The sequence below is a fragment of the Oryx dammah genome, unplaced genomic scaffold (genome assembly GCF_014754425.2).
Source record: "Oryx dammah isolate SB20612 unplaced genomic scaffold, SCBI_Odam_1.1 HiC_scaffold_12, whole genome shotgun sequence".
NCBI classification, from domain to species: domain Eukaryota; kingdom Metazoa; phylum Chordata; class Mammalia; order Artiodactyla; family Bovidae; genus Oryx; species Oryx dammah.
This window is the reverse complement of record NW_024070196.1, coordinates 18,347,658-18,367,537: the sequence shown is the minus strand read 5'-3', so window position 1 is coordinate 18,367,537 and position 19,880 is coordinate 18,347,658. Positions and strand designations below refer to the sequence as shown.

Here is a 19,880-nt window from a genome sequence, read left to right as displayed (position 1 = left end):
TTACTATTGATAAGAGTCTTGTTCCATTTCTAGCTTTCTAATCAACTGGTGTTTGTATGGTAGACGATTCCAGTCTCACTCAACAGCTGTTACTAAATACCAAACTTGGTAATTAAGTCTGACAAGAGACATACCTCTCAGCTTTGCAGAAGAGAATGCTGGCAATAGACCTAGCTCATAACAATGTTTTTAAAAGTCAAAAATAAAAATTAACAGCAATTTGAGAGCCATAGGAAAAAATTAGAAAACACTTCATTAGGTGATAGTGGTATTCCCCTACAAGACCATAAACTAGTATTTACAAGGCCATCACTCAGCTACCACACCTGACTTACCACAGCTTATTCTCTGAAGTCCCAGGACTGTAACAGTAACAGATGAGTAAAGAACACAAATGAACACACTGAAAAGGAGGAAAGGTAAAGGTCTCCATCTTTACACCTGTGCCCCTTTGACTTTCTACAGCTTCATTATAAGATTAAGAACGGAAAGAGAATAAAATAATTTTATAAAGTATAGCTGTCTGATAACAAGAGCCACATGTAATTTTTAAATGTCCAGCAGCCACATTGAGAAAAGTTAGTGGAAAGTGATATTAGTACTTTTCATTTAACCCAGTATACTCAAAAACACTGCCTTTTCAACATGTAAAAGAAATTTACATGGTCAAGAAGTTTTCTACTGTTTTAGTTTTTATGTTTGAATAAAATTGAAAATTTGGTTTATCCATCACATTTCAAACACTCAATCACCAAATAAGGCTAGTCACTATGGTACTGAAAGTGTAGACTAATTAAACTATAGTACAGCTATTTGAAAACATCTTTGGTCAAAGAATCTTTTTACACTCACAGAGAGACCACAAAGAAGATTTCTCTTATGTAAGTCTCATGTTTAGATATTTATCCTATTTGAAATTAAAACTAAAAAATCTTTTACATTTTTTATAAAAAGTAACTTTTTCTTAAAAACAAAAATTTAAAGAGTAGCTTTAGTTCACACTTCTGCAAATCTTTTTAATACACAGTAGAAAACATACTCATACTTGCTCCTTCATTTAATCTGTTACATTCCAGCCATGTAGCCTCTAGAAAACTCCTGTGAACATTCGTAAAAGTGAAAAGGCACATGTCTTAGCGTTATCATGAAAATAACTTGATTCCACAGACTCCCCTGAAAGAGTCTGGGCGGACTCCCAGGAATTTCAGTTTTTAAGAACCGCAGGTATAATTTAAAATCAAATGTAATTAAGAACACCCAAATTCTATCCTCATATTTCTGTAAGTCTTAGCTTCTAAACATAAAATCAATGTGTGGACAAAAAATTATGATTCCATTTCCATAATAGTATTTTGTCAACTTATTTGCACATGGTTTCTTTTTTAATTTTTCAAAAATCAGAAACACTCTCCTGCCTGCCCCTTTCCACCAGTTAAATTTGTCCCTAAAGGAAACTGATGTTGAACTACCTGGAATGACTATTTACATATTGATAACTTACTCTTTAACTCAATTTTTTATGAATTTTAGTACTAATGCTGCAATGAATTCTGAAGAGTAATTTCTTAAACACATTTTCAAGTAAATTTTTAAAAAATTAATGCCATTCCAATTTTATTTCAACACAGGTCCTCATTTTTTCACTGCCTGCTAATTTTTTTTCTAATTAATGATCTTTTCAAGGTTGATACTAGGTATTCCTGTTTATAATAAATTAGATTTTCAAGTTCAAATTTCATGATGAATTTTGACAAACTAGAGAGATTTCTTCTGTCCAGGAAAATACTTAGGATGCATTTCCAGAAAAATTTCCCCCTCCCCCCTTCCCTTCAATAACTCAGTTAAAGCAGAACAATACTTTTGATTAACCTATTTCTCAATTCTCTTAATTCTCCACTTTCCCAATTTTCAATTTCTCAAAGAAAGATTAAAAAAAAAGTCAAGGAAAGTATGTACTTGATAATAAGGGAGAATATTTTAAACTCAAAGTCTTCAAAAAACGCAGACCACATGTACACAACACTTTTGCATAAATATTAAGGAATACTTAGTTTTCCTTACAGACTAAAAATGGGTCTATATTATTAAATAAACTATATCTTGTGTCTTATTCAACATACAGACACAACCTCAAGCTCCAATTTGTTAGAAAGATTGGTTAAAGAAGTTAACCTCGCCATTACATAATAACCTTAGACAAATTCACTCACATGGTGTAAATAAATCCAAGAAAATGAGAACCTTCACTTTCCATTAAATATATCTGAGCTGCCTATAGTTTTAGAGCTTTAAAAGTTAGTAGAGATCACCTAGTCAATCCTGTTCTCTTACAGAAAATGAAGCTTTAAAGAGCAGTTTAGTGACAGCTGGATGAAGATCCGTATCTCCTGACCTCAGGGTCAAGGCTCTTTCTCATATTATCATGTTGCCAGTGAAAGTTTTTAATAAAGTATGTCAAGTCTTCACCACAAAGAAGTATTTTGTATGTTAAAATGAAAGTTATTTTTAATAAACAAGTGTATTTATATTTACTTCATTCTTCATTCAAACGCCTCTGACAACATAAACACTGATAACTAAAGCTGAAGTTGATAGCTAAAGTTGACAGTTAAGCCTCTAAAGGAGGAAAATAAAAGCAAAAATATATCCTCTAACATCTTAACATATAATAGTAGTGGTAATTCTAAGTGCTTTGTACCTACTTAGAAACAAGAGTTATGCTAATATTCAGTTTAAAGCTTATCTCCTCCAAAAGTTTTCCTTACTATCATTCTATTCTACACTTATCATAAACCCATATAGCAATCACTGTAATTAAATTTAACATTTATGTATTATATAGATTTTCACCCATCTCCTCAATTATACTGCAAAGCTTTGTGAGGAATAATTCTAACACTTGATGACTTCGCTCAAGGGAATAAAATATCATTATGTCCATTTACAAATACAAACCCTTTTAACATTACTCTCCCAACATCATTGTAAACTGGCAGCAATAAAATTTAGATCCATGATTCTTCATTTTCCAGGTCACATTTCCTCCCCAACTTTTTCAATGAATAAACCTTGGATAAACTAGCAAACCTGTCTCAAATTTCCTTCTAAAACAGAGTTTATAAGGGAATTTCAGATTACATGAACATGACTGAGGGAATATTTGAAAACAATTGTATTAAAATGTATTCTTCACAGAACACTGTTGTCACAAACTTCACTTGTAAAATCTGTATATACTTGTGAAATGCAGCAGAACTGGAAAACAGCATTTCACTTAAAAAAAAAATCTGGTCAAAAGAAGATAAAACTTTTGTATTTTTAAAACTGTAGACTACCTGTATGTATCCACTCCTAGCAAAATATCTACAGATCACATTCGGTTTTGATAATGCCAAAAGCTTATAAAAAGGATCTTCTCCTGGCAAAATTAAGCCCTCTTATCTTCACAGTATTTTTTAAAATTCTAACTGCATGGACTATCCTAAAGTTCTCATAACCACTAAGAACGTTTCTGAAAAGGTACACGCTCAACATGACTGACCTGAACAGAAGTATTGTTAGTACCAATAATATAAAGCCAAAAATTCCAACCCTTAATTCAAACAGTATTAATAGACTGAACTTACACAAAGGGACCAAGTTTTCATTGTACTCTGCCCCTTTTTCACTAATATTTATGATCTTGCTCTAATTAGAAAATAACTGTCAAATGTGCTTTCATCACTACTCACTGTGATTTTTCTTTGGGGCTGTGCAGTGTTACATTTTAAAGATTAAGTTCTGTTAAATATACATTTATGATTTCTCCCAATCGAATTGAAACAGTTTCCGCAACCAAACTACTAACTTCACTACCTAAAAACAATGGATGGAAAACAGACGGTAGGACCTTTCCCAGCAATGCTCTTCGATGACTATTTCCCATCTTCCAGTTCCCATCGATGGCGATATGAAACAAAACCCAGGGAAAGGAACATTTATGTTCACTACACTAAGTAAATCGTACTCAAGCACTGCTACGCCTATTCAGGACTCTCACTGCGCTGTCTGCTATTAAGTAAAGCTGCTTTTTCTATGTAACTTAAGTCCGTGCCCTTCCGCTGCAGCAGTGGCGCTGCACATCCCCCACCCCCGCGGCCACTTCCGTGTTTACACTCCTCTTCCCTCCAATTCCATGCGTACATTGTCAGCTTCACTCCCGCCCAATCTTCATTGGCCCAGTGCGGGCCCGAAGTCCCGCCCCCAGAAACCAACGTTCTTATTTGGAACAACTCAGCGAGCAGATTGGAACCAGAGGCCTGTCAATCCCGTCCGTTCTGTCCTCTCCGGGGCGCTTCCGCTAAGGTGGGAGGCTTGGGGGGGAGGGGAAAGGGGGGCAATTCCTTGCGGAGACTTCCCTGGGGCCAAGACTCCCTCCCGCCCGCCCCACCTTCACCCACTGTTTACCAAAATAAACGTTCTTCCCTGACGCCCCAACGCTCCGGGGCAGGGGTACAAAATACATTCCGTGTCTTTTCTATTCCCCCCCCTAAAAAAAAAAAAAACAACCCACGAGGGAAGGGGAATAAACCTACTTCTCCACTGCCGCCCACTAAACGAGGAAAGGGAGGCGGGCCCTTGAGAGAAACACCACCCCGGGCCGCTCCACGTTATTAAGTGACCCTTTCCAGAACCGTTACTCCTGAGACCGCACAAGGTGGAGATGTGAGGACGAGGGTCAGAGGTTTTGGTCTTTTTTTTTTTTTTTTTTTGGCGCGTATCGGATCTACCGGACATGGCCCGGGGCTGCCTCGTCCATGCGGAAGTCGAGGATTTGTGGACCAAGTCTGAAAGAAGGACAGGGCGGGAGTGGCGAGCGTCCACCCGAGAAGCCGGCCGCCCCCGACCGCGGGCAGTAGCGGCCTCTCGGGTCAGACAGCGTGGCAGGCGCTGCCGGGAGACAACAGCCTCACTCACTTCCTGGTTCCTCAGCAACTGGGGTGAAGCGCACAACTCGTCCGCCCCCGAGTCCCCAACTTAACTGCGGTTCCATTCCCCGGCACCCGCTGCCAGCGCTCCGCCCGGCAGCTGCCGCCGCTGCTCAACAAACCCACCCTGAAGCGACAGCGCCGGATTCGAAGCAGGTTACTCTCCAAGGTGATCACTTCCTGATTCGTCGCCTCCATTACTTCATTCACTACCCCCCTTTCCCCCGGCCGCCCCAGTGACTGATGGACATGGTCCCCCCTGCACTGACCGCTACAGGGGAGCCACCCCGCCTCCTGTGCACCCCCTCTCCTGCTACACTGATGCACCGGAGTAAAGTTCCCCTGTCCTTACCAGCCCGGATGAGCAGATCCAGCTGGTTCGTGGGTCCCTCATGCAGAGACGTCGCCATGTTTATCCCGGGGCTGGAGCTGCTGCTTCACATTGACTTACACCGTGAGCAGCGGCGGCAGGGGAGGAGGCGGAACCCGCGGCCGGAGACACACGCCGTGTGGCCGACACACACTCACGCACTCACACTCTCAGACGCCCGGATCCTTGCGCGTCCTCCGACAGGAAGCCGAGGCCGGCCCGCCTCCCGCCGCCGGGCTGAGAAACCCCACCACCTAACGGCAGGGGCGGCGGCGGCGGTGGCCGCCTCGGCTGGCAACGCGATCCTTCCGCCCCGCGCCCAGACAGGAAGTCCCGGACGCCCGCCCCGGAGAGCGGCCGCGGCCCGCAGCCGAAGGGGACACCTGAGGCTGGAAGTCGCCCCGGGAGCCGCGGCTAGGACGAGGCCCCTCGGCAGGAAGAGGCACATTTCACGCTCTGCGGAAGAAAAGTCTGCAGTTGTCCCCACTCTAGAAAAGAGTCATTAATCAAATTTTCTTTCTGGAAGAGATCTAATCCTAGTCCTGCAGCTGTAAATAAAGGTAGCTGTTTAACTTGTTTGGCCGTGTCAACGCTTATGCTACATGTAACCCGTTCACTTGAAAGGCTGCACTTGTTTTAAAACAAGAATACCAACTTAAAAAAGTCATACCCGGAAAACATAAAAGCTTTCCTTGAAAAAAGTAAGGAGCATCCAGATACTCTCAGGGACCGATTTTGTCCTTTCCCCTCTGCAGAAGTGTTAGCACTCTAGGTAACTGTTTATTAACAAACAACAGAACATGCCAACCTCTGAGAGATTAAATTATACTCCCCAAGTTTGCTAGTCATTTAGTTTATGTACCCTCATATTTATATTTGGTTCATTCTTAAGAAAATGTATTTCACATCATCTACTTTTAAAGATCTTTTTGATAAAACTAACCTTATTACAAATAACGGACATATTAAAATATAGTAGACGCAGGAGCTAAATTGCCACTTAGTGATTACAAATTTACAACACAAGAAATCAAGCCTATAAAATGACTTAGATGAAGCTTCATTAAACACACACACACACACACACACACACACAATGCTTCCTTGGTCTCAGAGTTTCATAATATTTAAAAAAAAAAAATGTTGCCCTACAGTTTCTACACAAAACATAAAACAGTGCCTCCCTCCGGAATAAGTGTTCAAAAAGTATTTGCTGAATAAACAAAAGAAAATTTTGTTACTTATTTTTAATAACAAGGTGTAATTCTTATGATCTAGATTGAATGAACTATGCTGATAACTACAGAAAAAACTTTTTCCAGTGGTAGTACTAATACAATGTCCTTTTACAAATATTTGCCCAACATGTCAGTGCAACTTCAGAGTAGATTACACAGTCCATGACTTTTTTCTTTTCTTCTAAATACTCATTGATTCCTTTGGACCTTTCCCCTAGTCCTACCACCATAATCCCCAGCCTCCCCATAAAGAACCTATCTGCCATTTCCAAAGTACAACCTTCCCTTAAACCAAACAGCGATTTCTTTCCTGTAGTTAGGTAAACTTGCCACCTATTGGACAAAAAACTGTATGACTGGTCGCTTTCATTTTTTTTAATTTCTAGTTAATTTAAAATAAGGACATCCATCTACAGGCAGTATCATAAACAGAGTTTCCAGATGAGAGGATGATGAGGAATAGGAAGGAGCTAATTTCTCGCTTTAGAACACTGAAATTGATAACAAACCCGAATTTCCACTCGTCAGTCAACAGATATTAATATGTTTTGAAAGGAAGAGAATGAGGTAAACTAAAGGTTTATTTTTTCTGGAGGCAACAGTCTGACTTGGCTCAAAAGGAAACAAATTATCTTCTCACTGTGGGAGCCACTTTGAAGCCTCATACGTAACTTTCATCTTACTGTTTGCTTCTTGAGGTACAGTGTGTGTCTGTGTATTTTACTCTGGCTATATCTTAATTAAGGGGATTCCCTAGTGGCTCAGTAATTATCTGCCTGCCAATGCAGGAGATGTGGGTTTGATCCCTAGGTAGGGAAGATCCCTGGGAGAGGGAAATGGAAACCCATTCCAGTATTCTTGCCTGGGAAATTCCATGGACAGAGGCGCCTGGTGGCCTAGTCTATGGGGTCATAAAAGAGTCAGACATGATGCAGCTACTAAACAACAACAGAATCGTAAATATACAGACCCATATCTGCCTTATATTTTAACTTCCAAGGGAACAGAAGCTGTGTCTATTTCTGCATGATACTTCACAGTTAATATATAAATATATATAATATTTATGAAATATTAATACAAATTATGTAGAAAGGCTAGAAAATATTCCTATATATGTAAAGGTCTTATAGAAACATAATTCCCTAGAGTTTAATGCAATTCTGTTTTGGTCCTATAACCAGGCTTTCAAAAGCCATCAATATAATAGGAATAACAAGCAAGATGAGACAAAGTTACAAAATGGATGAAAAGTTAAAATCCACTTTACTATTTTAGAAATTATAGCTGCTGGAAATATAAACTGGTACACATTTTCAAGAAAGCAATGACTGTCAGATATCAAGAGTCTTAAAGAGGTAAATATATACTGATCTAGAAATTTCATTTCCAGGGCCTAGCTTGAGGAAATAACCAAGAAATTCAATGGATTGTTTTATTAAAAACATGTTCAAAGAACTTTTAACATGGTAAAATGTTAAAATATAAATGTGGCAGGACTAAAATATAATGCACTTCTTCCACACAATATCACTCAAGCCATGCAGACTGTGAAAATATGTGTATATAATGCATATATGTGTGTATATATAACATTCACATACATACATCTGCATTTCTGAAGTCTTAAAGATTAAGTAGGTATTCATAAGCAGCATTTTAAAAATTGAGTAAGAATAGTTAGGTTAGCATGATAGAAACTTTACAGCAAATTCATATCCTGCTCGTAACATTGCAGAATGACATCCTCTGTATCAAAGTATTGCTATGATCTAGTAGGGAAAAAAGGTAAATAATAACTTTTACTAAAATCAAAGCCACCAGGGTAAGTGCTTTACCTTCAGTTTTTTCACTTATTCTGCTTTACATTTCTCTAACAGACATTACCACTGTGCTCATTTTTAGATGAGTAATGTTGAGCAAGGTCATGATGTTCAACAGAAGCAGAGCCAGGATTTGAACCCAAGAACTCTTAACTCCAGAGCCTTTACTCTCAAACACGTCAGTTCAGTTCAGTTCAGTCGCTCAGTCGTGTCTGACTCTTCCCGATCCCGTGAACTGCAGCACGCCAAGCCTCCCTGTCCATCACCAACTCCTGGAGTTCACTCACACTCACGTCCATTGAGTCAGTGATGCCATCCAGCCATTTCATCCTCTGTCATCCCCTTCGTCTCCTGCCCCCAATCCCTCCCAGCATCAGGGCTTTTTCAAATGAGTCAACTCTTCACATCAGGTGGACAAAGTATTGGAGTTTCAGCTTCAGCATCATTCCTTCCAATGAACACCCAAGACACATCTCCTTTAGGATGGACTGGTTGGATCTCCTTGCAGTCCAAGGGACTCTCAAGAGTCTTCTCTAACACCACAGTTGAAAAGCATTAATTCTTCAGCACTGAGCTTTCTTCACAGTCCAACTCTCACATCCATACATGACCACTGGAAAAAACATAGCCTTGACTAGATGGACCTTTGTTGGCAAAGTAATATCTCTGCTTGTCAATATGCTATCTAGGTTGGTCACAACTTTCCTTCCAAGGAGTAAGAGGCTTTTAATTTCATGGCTGCAATCATCATCTGCAGTGATTTTGGAGCCCAAAAAAATAAAGTCTGACACTGTTTCCACTGTTTCCCCATCTATTTCCCATGAAGTGATGGGACTGGATGCCATGATCTTCGTTTTCTGAATGCCAAGCTTTAAGCCAACTTTTTCACTCTCCTCTTTCACTTTCATCAAGAGGCTTTTTAGTTCCTCCTCATTTTCTGCCATAAGGGTGGTGTCATCTGCATATCTGAGGTGACTGATATTTCTCCTGGCAATGTTGAGTCCAGCTTGTGCTCCTTCCAGCCCAGAGTTTCTCATGATGTACTCTGCATATAAGTTAAATAAGCAGGGTGACAATATACAGCCTTGATGTTCTCCTTTTCCTATTTGGAACCAGTCTGTGGTTCCATGTCCAGTTCTAACTGTTGCTCCCTGACCTGCATACAAGTTTCTCAGGAGGCAGGTCAGGTGGTCTGGTATTCCCATCTCTTTTGGAATTTTCCACAGTTTATTGTGATCCACACAATCAAAGGCTTTGGCATAGTCAATAAAGCAGAAATAGATGTGTTTCTGGAACTCCCTTCCTTTTTTGATGATCCAGCGGATGTTGGCAATTTGATCTCTGTTTCTTCTGCCTTTTCTAAACCAGCTTGAACATCTGGAACCTCACAGTTCATGTACTGCTAAAGCCTAGCTTAGAGAATTTTGAGCATTACTTTACTAGCGTGTGAGATGAGTATAATTGTGTGGTAGTTTGAACATCTTTTGGCATTGCCTTTCTTTGGGATTGGAATGAAAACTGACCTTTTCCAGTCCTGTGGCCACTGCAGAGTTTTCCAAATTTGCTGGCACATTGAGTGCAGCACTTTCACAGCATCATCTTTCAGGATTGGAAATAGCTCCACTGGAATTCCATCACCTCCACTAGCTTTGTTCGTAGTGATGTTTTCTAAGGCCCACTTGACTTCACATTCCAGGATGACAGGCTCTTGGTGAGTGATCACACCATCATGATTATCCAGGTCGTGAAGATCTTTTTTGTACAGTTCTTCTGTGTATTCTTGCCACCTCGTCTTAATATCTTCTGCTTCTCTTAGGTCCATACCATTTCTGTCCTTTATTGAGCCTATCTTTGCATGAAATGTTCCCTTGGTAGCTCTAATTTTTTTTTGAAGAGATCTCTAGTCTTTCCCATTCTGTTGTTTCCCTCTATTTCTTCGCATTGATCGCTGAGAAAGGCCTTCTTATCTCTCCTTGTTATTCTTTGGAACTCTGCATTCAGATGCTTGTATCTTTCCTTTTCTCCTTTGCTTTTCACTTCTCTTCTGTTCACAGCTGTTTGTAAGGCCTCCTCAGACAGCCATTTTGCTTTTTCACATTTCTTTTCCATGGGGATGGTCTTGATCCCTGTCTCCTGTACAATGGCACGAACCTTCGTCCATAGTTCATCAGGTACTCTATCAGATCTAGTCCCTTAAATTTATCTCTCATTTCCACTGTATACTCATAAGGGATTTGATTTAGGTCAGACCTGGTCTAGTGGTTTTCCGCACTTTCTTCAATTTAAGTCTGAATTTGGCAATAAGGAGTTAATGATCTGAGCCACAGTCAGCTCCGGAGGAGTCTTGTTTTTGCTGATTGTATAGAGCTTCTCCATCTTTGGCTGCAAAGAATATAATCAATCTGATTTCAGTGTTGACCATCTGGTGATGTCCATGTGTAGTCTTCTCTTGTGTTGCTGGAAGAGGGTGTTTGCTATGACCAGTGCATTTTCTTGGCAAAACTCTATTAGCCTTTGCCCTGCTTCATTCTGTATTCCAAGGCCAAATTTGCCTGTTACTCCAGGTGTTTCTTGACTTCCTACTTTTGCATTCCAGTCCGCTATAATGAAAAGGACATCTTTTTTGGGTGTTAGTTCTAAAAGGCCTTGTAGGTCTTCATAGAAACATTCAACTTCAGCTTCTTCAGCATTACTGGTTGGGGCATAGGCTTGGATTACCGTGATATTGAATGGTTTGCCTTGGAAACAAACAAGAAATCATTCTATCATTTTTGAGATTGCATCCAAGTACTGCATTTTGGACTCTTGTTGACCATGATGGCTACCTCCATTTCTTCTAAGGGATTCCTGCCCGCAATAGTAGATATAATGGTCATCTGAGTTAAATTCACCCATTCCAGTCCATTTTAGTTCGCTGATTCCTAGAATGTCGATGTTCACTCTTGCCATCTCCTGTCTGACCACTTCCAATCTGCCTTGATTCATGGACCTGACATTCCAGGTTCCTATGCAATATTGCTCTTTACAGCATCGGACCTTGCTTCTATCACCAGTCACATCCACAGCTGGGTATTGTTTTTGCTTTGGCTCCATCCCTTCATTCTTTCTGGAGTTATTTCTCCAACTGATCTCCAGTAGCATATTGGGTACCTATCGACCTGGGGAGTTCCCCTTTCAGTATCCTATCATTTTGGCTTTTCATACTGTTCATGGGGCTCTCAAGGCAAGAATACTGAAGTGGTTTGCCATTCCCTTGTCCAGTGGACCACATTCTGTCAGACCTCTCCACCATGACCCTCCCTTTTGGGTGGCCCCACACGGCAAACACTTCCTCAAGCTCCAAAGTAACAAGGCTTGTTTATCCATTATGATGCATTTAGTACCTACTTTTCTGAAAATTCCTTAATATTCCTTCCTTCAAGAGGTAGAATATAATTTCCCTCTTTCTCTTTGAGTGTAGGCTGAACTTAATGGCTCACTTCTAACAAACAGAACAGAGTTGAAGTGACCATACGTGACTTTAGAAAGTGCTTGATCTCTTGCTTTTGGGTCAATCTGAGGAAGCATCTCTGTGGAGCGGCCCATTAGACAAGGAACAATGGCATCCTGCCAACGGTTCTGTGACTGAACTTTCTAGGACACAAACCCTCCAGCCCTAAGCAAGCCCTCAGGTGATTCCATGTTCATGAAAGATCCTGAGTTAGGAACCATGCAGGTAAGTCAATCTCTAATCCTTAATCTCAAAAACTAGATAATATAATGTTTATTGTTTTAAACTGCTAAATTTGGGATGATTTGTTAATCAGCAAAAGATAGTTAACACAGAAAAGAAGCAGTTTAAACTCCCAACTTGTCACATTTTACGGCTTAAAGAAAGAAGGGAAAAGTTTAAAAATGACCTGTAACTTGCAACTACAGAGTCCTGAGCAGTTCTTTCCATGTCTGTCTGTATAGTCTGAACATCAATTCTTTCATCCTCCAGCCTCTCCATTTTAAAAATAAGTAAGTCATCAAAATATAATCATTACCATTAAAGTCTAATATGAATGAATGAACAAATGAATGTATGTGTACTCAGTCTTGTCCGACTATTTGTGATGCCATGGACTGTAGCCCACCAGGCTAATCTGCCCATAGAATTTTCCCAGCAAGAATACTGAAGTAGGTTGCCACGTCCTCCTCCAGGGGATCTTCCTCTCGGAGGGATCAAACCCACATCCCCTGAAGCTCCGGCACTGGCAAGCAGATTTTTTTTTTTTAAACCACTGAGCTACCTAGGAATCCAGGTCTAATATAACTGAAAATAATTAGATACCCTTGGGTATTTGAATGATTTTATGGTCCTGGAATAACCAAGATGGTACAAATTCTTTAGAGGTATGTAAACATACAATTGTGTCTTATACCATACCGATTTTAATGTTTTTAGCTTATTCTGGCTATTTCCTTTGTATTTTTTATCTAGAAAAGAGAATCATAAAATGTTATGGTTGAAAAGATGCCTAGAGACCACACCACCCAGAGATTTTGAAAAAATTAAGGACCTGAACTGAACATCATGATCTCTTTTCCTGACTTCCATGAATCAAATATATTACACTTTAAAACCAAATATGTAACTGTGTGCTCTATTAGATACAAGTACCAAGGGCAACAGGCTTTAAAAAAATTACAGGTAGGAATCAAATGAAAGAGACATTTTATCCATTTAATGTCATATACTTTAACATCCTATAATTTTGGAGAAGGATAAAAACTTCCTATTTTAGTGATAGTAACTCTGTAACCACCAATGGTAGGGTTATTTGAGAAACACCAGCTTTATCCAATGCCCTATTTTACACATCAGGAAACTGAAGCCCCAAGAAGTTAAATAATTTAACCAAAATCACATGGTAGCTTATGATTTCGAGGTTAAAAATTCTACAAAATAATCTTCTATAAAGAAGTTACAAAATGGATGAGAAGTTAAACCCATTTTACCATTTTATAAATTATAAAGTATTAATGTTTTACTTTTTAATGTCAAAGCTGGAGCAATGGTTAAGAGTGTTCCTGAGAAATTGAAAAAAAATTGAAAAAAAATTTTGAGCAGTGAATGGTGGGAGGACAATAAGAGGGGGTCAGTCTAAGTTTTTCTGATACAGCCAAACTAACAATGAAACTCAAAGCTGGGGTATGGTGTGTTGGGCATGTTTAGCAGGGAAAAAAGGGGTCATGAAAACTAAGGTTTAAGAAAAATATATCTATCAGGACAACAAGCTGGAATCAAGAGATTTAGGATCATTAAGTAAAGCTCAGTTCATCAATACTGGGAGACAGACAAATACATACAGGTGTGCAAGTCTGTAGATTTACAAAGAGAAAAGATAGACTATTTCATATGTTTTTAAACTACTGTGGTTAATTCTCTATTTTTATTTATTATACTGATACATTTCATTTAATATTATAGTTAGGTTTTATAAAATATTATTAAAATGAAGATGTTTGAACCCACATTATATTCACATACCCATTCATTTATTCAACAAATAATTAACCAGCACTTACTTTGAGCAAGTAAGTATTGTAGGCACTCTGTACAACACTTTCTGTTGTAGGCGCCTATACTACATCTGGTAGCAATGAATCAGGTAACAAAAAAAAGAAAAAAATTAAGCCTTCTCAGTTCACACAGAACCTCTACCAAGGGTGAAATTCTTAGACAAGTGTGATATACAAAATTGCCTATATATGAAATTAGAGTAGTAATGAGTACATCCTACATTTACATGTATAAAAGCCTTCGTAAGGTATGAATTTTTGATAGGGGGTTCATAAAGGAAAAATTGTTAGCAAAATGTTTTGTTAGCAAAAAATAGCATTTTTTTCTGAAGAAAAGAACTATGACTATTCAGATTCTCAAGGAGGTCTATGATTCCCATAAGTTATTTTATCATAAAATTTTCTCCACATATGCATTTATGGACCATAAAAACCTATGATGAGTAAGGATCCAGAATGTACCATTTTTGAAACTGATAATCTAGCTTAGTTTTATTCATGTTTTCTGCATTTTACTTAAGCTATCCCTGGGCCAAACTCTCTTTGAGCCTGCTGATTCTTCACTTTACGGTTTATACTAAGCAAAAAACTTTCTAATCCTTAGCAGCCACTCCTAGAACAACACATCAACTGATTCTTGTAGCTGGTCTTTTCTAATGGATGTTAGACAAATAATTGTCTTCCAAAAGCATTTATTAAGTAGCCTTATGTGTATGACACCATACAAGGTGAGTTAAAATGGTTAATCATCTATTTTAAATAACATTTAACAACTGATTTCAAGGACTTGGGTTCTTTATTATCATTAAGGAATGTATCTTGAATACTCTAGAAATTGTTTTCAATTCCTATAAAAGTACAAGGGCTATGAATGATTCCTGTTTGGCATATTTATGAGAATATTTACAGTGGAGTTCTTAACTAAAATATACTGCAACTGTAAGTCAAATTCTATTTTGATTCTAAAAGGAATATTCAAATTAACTAATTTCTTCTCCTATTACAATATATCGTCTGCACCTGCCCACTGAAAAGTTCTTCACAAGTCCCTTCAAGCTTTTAACTGCCAAGCAAGCCCAAGGACCTCCTCTTAGTTTTCACCTGACTCTACCTCTTCAAACAAATGACATTTTTGACTATCCATTATTAACCTTCTTCCCTTCATATGACTTTCACAATAAGAGACTGTCTGACCGTGTTTTTTTCCTATTTTTCTCAGTTGACTTAGCCTACATCTGCACAACCCTCAAATGTGACTGTTCTTCCAAAGCATAAACCTTAGCCAGCTTCTCTCTTCATTCTCCACTCTCTGAAGAATGACAGTTAATATCCATGCACCACCATGACTTTCAATATTATTTCTGAACTAACTCAAAAATGAGCATCTCTAGGCTTGACTTAATTTTTTTTTTAGGTCTAAGTTCTAATTTCCAGTTGTATGGTAAATGTCTTTGTTTGGATAACCCAGTGGTATCTAAAGGTCTTTTACCTGCAAATCTCCTTTGTTTCCTCTATCAATAATAACATTACATCATCCCAGGCTAGAAATCTTGAGTCATCTGTCTGTGTTCCTAGTTTAAAAAGTCATCTCTTAAGCAAACTAGAGGTCCATCGACAGATGAACGGATACAGGAATTGAAGTACATATATACAATGAAGTATTATTTAACTATAAAAAAAGAACACATTTGAGTCAGTCCTAATGAGGTGGATGGACCTAGAGTCTACTAGAGTGAAGTAAGTCAGAGAGACAATACCATATATTAACGCATCCGTATGGAAGACACAGACATAGAGAACAGACTTGCGGACACAGTGAGGGAATGTGAGGGTGGGGTGAATTGAGAAAATAGCAAGGAAGCATGCACACTACCATGTGTAAGAGAGAGCAAGTGGGCATTTGCTGCGCGACACAGGGAGCTCCGCCAGGGCTCCGTGGCAACCTAGAGGGGTGAGGTGCGGAGGAGAAGGGGAGGGTTCAGGAGGGAGGGAATCTGTGTATTCCTGTGGCTGATTCAAGCCTGTGTGTGGCAGAAGCTGACACAATATTGTAAAGCAATTATCCTCCAGGAAAAGAAAATTTAGAAAAGAAAGTCATATAATTTTTGAGGAAATTTTAAAATGTATGTGAAATTACCAAAAAACATATATATATATATATAAATATATATAAACAAACAGTTCATGGCCCTCCCATCCAGAACAAACAACTGTTATAATTTTGTTATTTATACTTGAAAGTGTTGTTTCTCCCTAAGAAACAGTACATTACAAATGAAGATAATAACACCTTTGAGAATATCCCCAGTCTTCATTCAGCATTCTATCTCTCCATGAGTTTCTGTGTATATTCTTCCAGCGTATTTTGTATACTTTTATGTGTTCACATGTGTGTGCATATATCACAGCATGACATAAAGTATTATTTTACATGCTTTGTGTACATAAGTGACATTATACTACATATGCCATTCTAAAATTTGCTTTTTTCATTCAAGATTTACATTCTATCCATGTTGTTATAAGTAGATATAGCTATGCTTTTTACATACTTCAAATTATCCCAGGGCATAAAAATACCCCATTTTGTTAAAAAATTATCTACTGATAGGCAAATAAAGTTGTTTCCATTTTTTATTTTATAAACAATGCTGCAAAAAAAGAATCTTATCTATGTTTTCTTAAGCAAGCATGCTACAGTCTCTCCATAGTACATACCCACAGAGAGAATTTTTAGGTCAAAGAATAAGTGCATTTTTAATTCATTTGTTACTTTTTCCAAAGTAGCAGTTTAAGTCTAAAATACTGCTAGTAATGTGTCAGAGTTCCCATTTCTCTTCCATTCTTGTCAATACAAAATATAATCAGACTTTTTAAATGTTTGCCATCTGCTGGATGGCGGGAAAATTTTCATTGCTGTATTAATTTGCATATACCTAATAAGGACTTCCCTGGTGGCTCAGATGGTAAAGCGTCTGTCTACAATGCGGGAGACCTGGGTTCGATCCCTGGGTGGGGAAGATTCCCTGGAGAAGGAAATGGCAACCCACTCCAATACTCTTGCCTAGAAAATCCCATGGACAGAGGAGCCTGGTGCAGGCTACTGCCCATGGGATCGAAAAGAGTCGGACATGACTGAGCGACTTCACTTTCACTTTTCAGTAAGTACTGAGAATAAACATTTTTTCATATACTTACTGCCCATTAACATTTCTCCTATGAATTTTCTATTCATATCCTTTGTCATCTTTCTATGACACTTTCTGTCTTACTTATGTGTAGAATGTTAACATCTAGTGAAATAACACTAATTATCTAGTGTATACTGGATAATAATAATTCAGACAGGTGTTCCAAATATCTTCTCCCAGCCTGCTGTTTGACTTTAGTTGGTCTATGGTATCCTCTGTCCTACAAAAATTTTAAGTTTTGATACAGTCAAACTAATGTGTGCTATCACTTACAGTGTAAATAGCCCATAGAATAAAAGGGAAATCATAAAGTAGTTAAGAAATATTTAGAAATTAATTACAATAAAAATAAAACATATGAAACTATATGCAACACAGCTAAAACAGTACTTAGATACCAGGAAATGAAAAGATTTAAAAATAAATAAGCTAAACATTCAGCGATAAAGACAGGAAAAAAGAAAAAAGAAAATAATAAAAAGCAGGAAAAATGAAATAGAGAGCAATAATTTTTAAAAATACAAAAGACTCACAAAATCAAGAATTGGTTTTGGAAAGGTTAATAAAACAGATAGACCTTTGCAAGAGTTACCAAGAAAAGAAGGTACAAATATAATACAAGAACAAAAAGGGAGAAATAACCATACATATAATACACACAAAAATAATAAATCAGGATTATGAACATTAATTACACACTAACAAAGTTGAAATCTGAATGAACTATATAAAGAAACTGTGTAAGTTGTATAAGGAAAAAAACTGAATAGAATAATAAGCAGCAAAGAAAATGTAGTCTTAAACCTCCTTTACAAAAACAAAAAAAAATGACAGGCTTAAATGTCCTTTTAAGAAAATTCCAGCAAAATTTTAAATTAATTCTTATCTTATAGCAGAAAAATTTTAAAAGTGAAAGCAACCTAGATTATTTTATGAGCCTAGTGTGATCTTGATTCCAAAATTAGATAAAAATAATACAAGAAATTATAGTTCCATACTACTTATGAAAGGCCCTTGCTAAGTCACTTCAGTTGTGTCCGCCTCTGTGCGACCCCATAGACGGCAGCCCACCAGGCTCCCCCATTCCTGGGATTCTCCAGGCAAGAATACTGGAGTGGGTTGCCATTTCCTTCTCCAATGCAGGAAAGTGAAAAGTGAAAGTGAAGTCGCTCAGTCGTGTCCGACCCTTAGCGACCCCATGGACTGCAGCCCACCAGGCTCCTCCATCCATTGGATTTTCCAGGCAAGAGTACTGGGGTGGGGTGCCATTCCCAGGCCCTTAACTAACAGTAAAACAAGAGCAAAATGATGTATCCTCAAATGCAAGGAGAGTTCAATGCCTAAGAATTCTTCAATTAACTGATCATATTAATGAAGAAAAATCATAACTTATCAAAGAATGCTGAATAAGCACCTGATAGGATTCCATGAATAACTAACACAAAAGCAAAACCAATGTCCTACATGGAAATTCCTTAACCTGATATATATTATATACTAAAACCTACAACAAACACTAAACTTCAGGCTGAAGCTTCAGATACACTCTCAAGATTTAGGAAGAAAACAGGAATGTGAATGAGAATGTAAATTGGTACAGCCACTGTGGAAAACACTATGGAGGTTCCTCAAAAAACTAAAACTAGAACTACCACATGATCCAGCAATTTCACTCCTGGGTATATATTCAAAGAAGACAAAAGCATTAATTCAAAAAGATACATGCTCCCCACTGTTCACAGCAGCATTATTTACAACAGAGAAGATACAAAACACTCAAAGTATCAATCAACCTATGAATGGATAAAGAAGATGCGGTGTGTTTATGGAGACAGACAGACAGACAGACACACACACACATACACACACACACACACACATATATATATATACAGGAATACTGTTGCTACTGCCAAGTCGCTTCAGTCGTGTCCAACTCTGTGCGACCCCACAGACGGCAGCCCACCAGGCTCCACCGTCCATGGGATTTTCCAGGCAAGAGTACTGGAGTGGGGTGCCATACTCAGCCACAAAAAAGGAATGAAATTTTCCCATTTGCAACAACATGGATGGACTTGGAATGTTATTATGCTTGGTGAAATAAGTCAGAGAAAGACAAATACTGTATATCACTTATATAAGAAATGCAAAATAATTAAACTAGTTATTATAACAAAAATAAACAGACTTAGAGATACAGAAAATATACCAGGGGAGAATGGAGAGGGGGAGGGGCAAAATAGGAGTAAGGGTCTAAAAGAGGTACAAACTACTATGTACAAAATAAATAAGCTGTTATAAAGCACAGGAAACATAGCCAGTATTTTACAATACCTATAAATATAGCATAACCTTTAATGATTATGAATCACTATTGTACACCTGAGACACACAATATATAAGTTAACTACACCTCATTTAAAAATTTTTCTAATTAAAAAAAATTTTAAGAGAAAATCCATTACAAAAAGAAAACCAAGAAATGCCAATTAATGTAACTACTCTCTAGCATATTAGAGTTGCTTGATCAACATCTTAAGAAATAAAAAAGAAGATGATTGGAGATTAGAGAGAAGAGGGCTGAGTTGTCCCAGCTGAGACTATCCTAGGCCATTAAGCTCCCAACTGATCCACAGACAACCACAAACAGGAGAATAAAATGTGGCAGATGTCTATCAGGGAGAACTGTGCAGCAGTTAGAAACAACAGACTGGATACGTACAAAGCAACATGAATGGGTATTA

General features: G+C 38.2%; 1 protein-coding gene across 11 annotated transcripts in view; it reads right to left on the bottom strand.

Annotated features, from left to right (window-relative positions):
• The window catches only part of ELF2 (E74 like ETS transcription factor 2), a 99,272-nt gene that overhangs the window by 14,627 nt on the left and 64,765 nt on the right, over positions 1-19,880 (bottom strand). For 2 of the 11 annotated variants that reach the window (XM_040250489.1, XM_040250490.1), the window contains exon 1: positions 5,320-8,611. The exons of 7 other annotated variants lie outside the window; for them this stretch is intronic. In XM_040250489.1, the coding sequence (XP_040106423.1) occupies positions 5,320-5,377 (58 nt within the window). In that variant the 5' untranslated portion in view covers positions 5,378-8,611. Of the gene's footprint in view, positions 1-5,319; positions 8,612-19,880 lie in introns of those variants that run through there. 2 more of the 11 variants (XM_040250492.1, XM_040250491.1) reach the window with 2 other exon arrangements.